This window comes from Loxodonta africana, chromosome 7 (genome assembly GCF_030014295.1).
Source record: "Loxodonta africana isolate mLoxAfr1 chromosome 7, mLoxAfr1.hap2, whole genome shotgun sequence".
Classification (NCBI taxonomy): Eukaryota; Metazoa; Chordata; class Mammalia; order Proboscidea; family Elephantidae; genus Loxodonta; species Loxodonta africana.
The window spans coordinates 93,465,684-93,473,874 of record NC_087348.1 but is presented as its reverse complement, the minus strand read 5'-3'; the positions used below and the strand labels follow the sequence as shown (position 1 = coordinate 93,473,874).

The window sequence follows — 8,191 nt, the reverse complement described above, 5'->3', positions numbered from 1 at the left end:
CACCCACCACGAAGACACCTAGAAGCAGCTCACATTTGTTTAGAGTTTATTTTTCCAAAAGACCTGTTTCAGCTCTGGTACACATTCTCAATACGTACTGAATGAATATTTGCGTTTCAGTGATCCCACCAAAGCCTGATACACACCACTTGAGAAATCCTCGTTGAAGGACTAGCTCCTCCTGACGTGCATGGTGCTTCATAAAGATCATTAAGGGCTTTAACTAAAGTGTTTATCTCTTCTAACCCTCTCTTCAACCCTGGAGTTTGTACAACCCTGGGAGGTGGGGGTGCGGGGGGATTATCCCTACTTTGCAGATTAGAAGCCAGATTCAGAGAGGTTAAGTGGCTTTGCCTGAGTGAAAGCACAGGAAGCCTGATAACAAGTCTCAGGCAGCTTTCCCACAACCACGCAGCGGCCTCCCACAGGAAGAAAGGGGGCCAACGCTGACCGAGCACGAGCCACATTACAGGCCCCATACAAACATATCTGGCAGGGCAGCATCCTCTCCAATTCTTTACAGATTAAGAAATGGAGGTTCTTAAAGAGTCAATTATTTGACCAGGGTCATAGCTCCAAAGTGGCCACGTGTAGAGAGGTGGACGGTTGCCACAGGCATTCAGAACCAGGCTTCTGAAGAATGGGTGCCAGCTGCACCCTGGCACTGTGTACTGCCCGGTAAAAATCCAGTTTGCTATTCAGTATTTATATGGAAAACAGATTAAACAGACTCAAGCAAGTATCATTAGAGGCTGCGGTCATATTCAGACCTAACCTGCTTTAAAACCTCGAAAGAGTGTTTATCAGTTGCTCACTGCATGACCCCAAATCCCTTTACCTGGCACCTAAAGTCTTTCCCCATCAGCCTGCAACTAATTCCTCCTTTCACTTTTCTTCATATCCACTCAGGCTCTAAGCACAACAAACTCCTTGCTGATTTCTAAACACACAGTAGGCTCTGCCTTGCTTCCGGGGCCTTTGCCCATGCTGCTCCCTCCCTCTATAATGCGAAACCTTATACCCTTACCAGGTGTATTATCTTCATGAACCTTCCCCATCTCTCAGTCAGAATTACTATTTTCTTTGCTCCCTAGCATGGCTGTACATCTCTCCATCACAGAATTTATCACACCAAACTATAATTAATTGTTAATATAGCTGTATGTTCACTAGATAATGTGGCAGAGGTCATGGCTTATTAATCTTTGTATTAACCTTGTTCACCCCAGTTACTGGCACACAGAGAGAGCTCAATAAGTGCTGAATGGTTGGCTGATTGTTTAAGGATGAGGTTTTCATAGTGAACTGGGCTTCAATATGAAATTCAAAACAATGAAGGCAGGACTCAAACATAGCAGGGAAATAACATACACTTTTAACTCTCAAAATAAATACTAATCAATTTTATTTTATAAATACAGATGCTGAGTTTTTTTCCAATTACCAACAGATCAGTTTCACATGCCATTTATTATTGGTGGTGGTTTAAAAAATTATTTAAATAACCGGTTAGGTCAGGATAAATGGGCACCATCAGGACTGCTATAAAAATATAGCTGGATACAATCTTCCAAAACTAATATTCTGAGGGAAAAAAAAAAAATCTCTGGAATTTCTAAGGCGGGTAAGGGGAAATGGAAAGAGAAAACACAATCAAATACTCATTTGATAATATCTGCCGGCTGGTAAGTATCTCAGCTACGTGAAAACTGAAAGGGCTCTTAGCAGTTCAGGAATGGATAGTAGTGTGGGCTCCCATTTCAATTTATATCTTCAAAGCAAAAAATAAAATAAAATAACCTTTTTTTGGTGACTTACAAGATTAAAAAGATGAGTGGGAGATAATAACTCATCCCACATTTTCCACTTTAAGCAGAGGCAAAACTAGTGCCACAGCTTTGGAAAATGAACGGTTATTCCTGGAGACACGTAATACTGTAGGTTCTAGATAGATGGTGGCAGAAACTGCAGGAATCAAACAAACTGGGATGAAAAGCCAAAACCCAAACTAAACAAACCCAAACCTAAGCAGTGTTTTGAGGCACACATCGCTGGCCACAGTGTGAATCAAGCAAACGTGGAAGTGACTATTAATCAGTTCAGGGCTATCTGATCACATCCAATGGCAGAGCTCCAAGCTGTGGAGGTGAAAAGCTGTGAACCCCAAAATCAGGGAGTCCACCAAGGGGAGACTGATGGATGGAAGCCCAGAGCTCCAGGCTCCATCTGGTTGTGCAGAACCTGAGATCAACACTGTAACCACAAGGACCCTGGACATGTCCCTCCCGCTTGGCAGTGGGGAGCCAGGCTGGAGGGCCTGCAATTGAATGAACCCTGTCTTTGAGTTTCACACGAAGTTTAAAAGTCCACTCTTGTGCCTGGGGAAATCACAAACCACATGCAATTCACCTTCCACTTTTCGATACTAACACAGTCCTTCAGAATTCCCCATTTTGTAGATGTTGCTTCACTGGAGGACCCCTGCAGCCCAGTCTGACTGATGTCTATCCAAGACTGTGTTCACCCTCTTTGACTTGAAAATGAACGATGGTACACTGCAAAGAGGCCATAACCTTACAGATGGCTTCGCTCTAGATGTGGAGTAACACCAGCTCTTTATCTGGAACGAGATGGACTTCATCAGATGAAGTTAAAGCTTTCAGTTGCCGGAGGGTGGGGTCTATCTGCTATGCAGTAATTCTGAGTTCTCCTTGCATAGACAATAACAATATGAACTACTGCATTCAACAATGTAGCTATAAATTAAAGTGGAGCCTAAGAATGCTTGGGCAGAATATGAAAATGATGATGAGACTTGTACGTTAAGTTGTTTGCTAGGAGAAGTGCAGCTGTTGGAGAGCACGCCTGTGGAGGTGTCTGTGTTGCTATGCGTAGTATGTAAGCTCCGATGAAGCTAACAACGTTAGCTTAGATACAGCCATGGCCGTTGTTCAGGCTAGTCCTGACATGATGCGGCATGTGGAGATGCAGGTTCAAGAGGAAGTACAAAGCTGGAAAAAAATCAGGTCGGGTGAAGTAAACTCAAATTTTATTCTTCTATATAATACATGGATATATGGATAAATTTTCCTTAAAGAGCTTGCAACCCTGAGGCGATGTCCTTTATGTCCTTGGGTACATAAAATATAAAGCAACAGCAAATGAAATCTGAGCTCCAGGAATGACAAGCAGACTTCAAAAACATAATTTAATATTTACGCAATTGCACACATACCAATAGTATTCTATGCCTCATTTAGTCTCTTATTCCAACTATCTCAACTGCCTTGCAGTTTGTACAGTGGACGACATGACTCTCTACATATATTTCATCACATACAATGCCTTCCTTCAGACTGAAATTTAATAAATTAATGTGGGATTTACAAATAGGGATTTTGTCTAGTGAATGCACTGTCAGAAAGCATGCTGAGTTTTTGGCCACAGCGTCTGCCCACATAAAAACATTAGGCCCCAAAGTGAATTGGATGCTATCTAACTACAGTAACCCTGGGGTCCTGAAGATTCCCTGGGATCCATCAGAGATGAGGTTTTTTATCCAATTTTTGAGGGCTACATCAAGGGTATGGCTATTTAGAGGTGGCAGAAGGTCATGGCTACTGGGATACAAAAAAAGAAAAAAGAAAAAACAAAAACAAATGGTGAATCTCATATCCTGTTTTCAAGATGTATAACCCACCCATTGTGAAGGTGATGGCAATAGTGGGGTCTACAGCTTGACTGTGGTGCTGGGGGGGGAAACGGCAGTGGAAGACAGGACTGGGTATCAGGAGGGCCACTGTGCTTACTCATCAACCTGATGGATGGCCACAGACCCTTGAGGAAATGGTGGAGACCTATTTCTGAATATTCAATGTTCCAGTTTCATAAACTCTGTTTGGGGCAAATGCTTACGAGAAACTAAAGGTGAGTTCATTATATTATTTATATATATTATCATCTTCCCTCTGAGGATAACATAGAAGTGTAAATAAACAGCAGACAAGTACGAGAAGGTGATGAGCTACAAGCTCTTCAAACTAGAGAGTGACTTCTGCCTTAAAACAACTGTCAAGCCTGAAAAGCAAATATTGAAAGCAAAATCTAACTTTGTCTGGCCCACTGATACACAATGATCCTGAGTCTTTCCTCAATTCCCAAAATTTGTTTTTTCGAGGAATATCCTCCATTAATATTCATTTTGTTCCATAATTATTACAAAGGGTAAGTGCAGCTTTATTCTCATTTTAAGCAGCGACTCTGTCCTGGTCCTATTGAGTACCTCTGTCTGCTCACTTATCAGAACTCCTCCGTGGCCGGCGGAAGGTGGATACATTTTCATTCAGTGCATAGATCCTTCGGGAGAACTCTTCAAATTCTCCCAGAACTTGTTCGTCACACTCCACTGCCACGGCACTGTCCACTGGGATGCAGTTGAATGCTTCCAGTTGATTGCCTGAGGTGAAACCTGTGGCCTCCAGCCCCATGATTTCTTCTGCTTGCTCCACAGTACAGCAGAGTTGAGCTTCTGAAACTGGGTGGAACTCGCCTGGGAGCTGGACGTTTGTGGTGCCAGCCTGCTCACTGGGTAGAAGAGTGCCATTTACCGTGGCAGGATGCCCAGAGGGGGCTTCCTCTCCTGGGTCCTGGCTAGTATTCATACTTACATGGCCTCTATTTAAGCTGTTATCCAAATCTACTCCTTTTTTGTTTTCTTTGGAGAAGTCTAAGGAAGTATCCAAGGAGGAGGACAGAGAGGTTGTCTTTCTCTTGGACTCTTCCATGGAAGGGATGGTGGTCACAGGCTGGGCTAATGCTGAGTTGTAACTGGGAGGAGGCGTTTTGTACTGGAGTCTTTCATTCTCTGAGTTGGCCCGTTTTCGGTGTCCTTTGTCTGGTGAAGGAATCCCCCCAGAGAAGCCTAGATCTGCACCCCCAAATATGGAGCTTTGTCTCTTTGGAACAGGGATTGCACTGGAGGTGTGATGTCTGTCACTAGAAGACAAAAATGAGACATTATTTTTACTTCAGAACTCAGTTTAAGCCTTCTGCATTCGAGACATAAAACTGCATATTTAGGTTTGCTACAATAAAAATAGATAATTATCAATCTTAGACATTAATTGCAGTGTTCAGATGCAAGAAACAACACGAGGCATGCTGTGTTCAATTTTGGGAACTTCATTCAAGAAGGATACAAGCGTAATGAAATGTGTTCAGAGGAGAAGTTCCAGGGTAGGGATGGGGGATAGAAACCAAATAACATGGAAAAGAGTTGAAGAAACTGGAGGAGCTGGGTCTGCAAGAAAAGTGCATGAAGGATATAATCTATTTCCTATGTCTGAAGGACTATGTTTTTATTCTTGCTATTAATATTCAATTCTTATTTTATCTTCATAAAGCAGTCACCCCCATGTGGCAGAGAAATTAAATGACTGGCCCCTGATAATTCAGTGAAGCAGTGGCAGGGCTAGGACTAGAACCCGTGACACATGTCGCGATGATCAACAGCCTTTCCAACATTCAATGCTAATCATCTTGCATTAGAGAACCGGCAGAGAAAGGACCAAATGCACTTTAAAAACAAAAAATTAACTAGGGGAATGATGTCTCTTTTATAAGGCTAGTCACACACCTTTTTACAACACTTGGTCTTCAGTGCCTTCTTTTGGGCCTGAGTTACTTTTCAGGAAGATACATTTGGGCCAGCAATAATAATCGCTGTTCAACTATACAAAAGTTTACAGTTTCTAAAGTAATTTCATATCCATCATTTCACTTGGTCCTCACAAAAACTCTGTCAAGAAAGCAGGGTATTAAGTCCGAAATAATAAATACTAATCCGTTAATCCCCCACGTGTCTGTCAGTTTGTCATACTGTGGGATTTGTGTGTTGCTGTGATGCTTGAAGCTATGCCACCGGTATTCAGATACCAGTAGGGTCACCCGTGGAGGAAAGGTTTCAGCTGAGCTTCCAGACTAAGACAGACTAGGAAGAAGGACCTAGCAGTCTACTTCTGAAAAGCATTAGCCAGTGAAAACCTTATGAATAGCAGCGGAACATAGTCTGATATAGTGCTGGAAGATGATCCCCCCTAGGTTGGAAGGCACTCAAAAGATGATTGGGGAAGAGCTGCCTCCTCAAAGTAGAGTCGACCTTAATGACGTGGATGGAGTAAAGCTTTGGGGACCTTCATTTGCTGATGTAGCATGGCTCAAAATGAGAAGAAACAGCTGCAAACATCCATTAATAATCGGAACCTGGAATGTACGAAGTATGAACCTAGGAAAATTGGAAATTGTCAAAAGTGAAATGGAATGCATAAACATTGATATCCTAGGCATTAGTGAGCTGAAATGGACTGGTATTGGCCATTTTGAATTGGACAATCATATAGTCTACTATGCTGGGAATGACAAGTCGAAGAGGAATGGTGTTGCATTCATCGTCAAAAAGAACGTTTCAAGATCTATCCTGAAGTACAACACTGTCAGTGATAGGATAACATCCATATGCCTACACGGAAGACCAGTTAATACGACTATTATTCAAATTTGCACACCAACCACTAGGGCCAAAGATGAAGAAACAGAAGATTTTTATCAGCTGCTGCAGTCTGAAATTGATCGAACATGCAATCAAGATGCGTTGATAACTACTGGTGATTGGAATGCAAAAGTTGGAAACAAAGAAGGATCAGTAGTTGGAAAATATGGCCTTGGTGACAGAAACAATGCTGGAGATTGAATGATAGAATTTTGCAAGACCAACGACTTCTTCATTGCAGATACCTTCTTTCACCAACATAAACGGCGACTATACACATGGACCTCGCCAGATGGAACACGCAGAAATCAAACTGACTACATCTGTGGAAAGAGACGATAGAAAAGCTCAATATCATCAGTCAGAACAAGGCCAGGGGCCGACTGTGGAAGAGACCATCAATTGCTCATATGCAAGTTCAAGCTGAAACTAAAGAAAATCAGAGTAAGTCCACGAGAGCCAAAATATGACCTTGAGTATATCCCACCTGAATTTAGAGACCATCTCAAGAATAGATTTGATGCATTGAACACTAGTGACCGAAGACCAGACGAGTTGTGGAATGACATCAAGGACATCATTCATGAAGAAAGCAAGAGGTCACTGAAAAGTCAGGAAAGAAAGAAAAGATCAAGATGGGTGTCAGAGGAGACTCTGAAACTTGCTCTTGAGCATCAAGCAGCTAAAGGAAAAGGAAGAATTGATGAAGTAAAAGAACTGAACAGAAGATTTCAAAGGGCCTCTCGAGAAGACAAAGTAAAGTATTATAATGACATGTGCAAAGAGCTGGAGATAGAAAACCAAAAGGGAAGAACACGCTTGGCGTTTCTCAAGCTGAAAGAACTGAAGAAAAAAATTCAAGCCCCGAGTTGCAATAGTGAAGGATTCTATGGGGAAAATATTAAACGACACGGGAAGCATCAAAAGAAGATGGAAGGAGTACACAGAGTCATTATACCAAAAAGAATTAGTCGATATCCAACCATTTCAAGAGGTGGCATATGATCAGGAACCAATGGTACTGAAGGAAGACATCCAAGCTGCTCTGAAGGCACTGGCAAAAAACAAAGCTCCAGGAATTGATGGAATATCAACTGAGATGTTTCAACAAACAGATGCAGCGCTGGAGGTGCTCACTCATCTATGCCAAGAAATATGGAAGACATCTTCCTGGCCAACTGACTGGAAGAGATCCATATTTATGCCCATTTCCAAGAAAGGTGATCCAACTGAATGTGGAAATTACAGAACAGTATCATTACTATCACACGCAAGCAAAATTTTGCTGAAGATCATTCAAAAATGGCTGCAGCAGTATATCGACAGGGAACTGCCAGAAATTCAGGCCAGTGTCAGAAGAGGACGTGGAACCAGGGATATCATTGCTGATGTCAGATGGATACTGGCTGAAAGCAGAGAATACCAGAAGGGATGTTTACCTGTGTTTTATTGACTATTCAAAGGCATCTGACTGCGTGGATCATAACAAACTATGGATAACACTGCGAAGAATGGGAATTCCAGAACACTTAATTGTGCTCATGAGGAGCCTTTACATAGATCAAGAGGCAGTTGTTCGGACAGAACAAGGGAATACTGATTGGTTTAAAGTCAGGAAAGGTGTGCGTCAGGGTTGTATTCTTT

At 42.2% G+C, this 8,191-nt stretch overlaps 1 protein-coding gene across 7 annotated transcripts in view; it reads right to left on the bottom strand.

The window, feature by feature from the left end:
* Positions 1 to 1,388: 1,388 nt before the first annotated feature.
* UVRAG (UV radiation resistance associated) overlaps positions 1,389 to 8,191 on the bottom strand; it is a 295,043-nt gene continuing 288,240 nt past the window's right edge. For all 7 annotated transcript variants that reach the window (XM_023538911.2, XM_023538913.2, XM_064288716.1 and 4 more), the window contains one exon: positions 1,389 to 4,995. In XM_023538911.2, the coding sequence (XP_023394679.2) occupies positions 4,293 to 4,995 (703 nt within the window). In that variant the 3' untranslated portion in view covers positions 1,389 to 4,292. The remainder of the gene's footprint in view (positions 4,996 to 8,191) is intronic.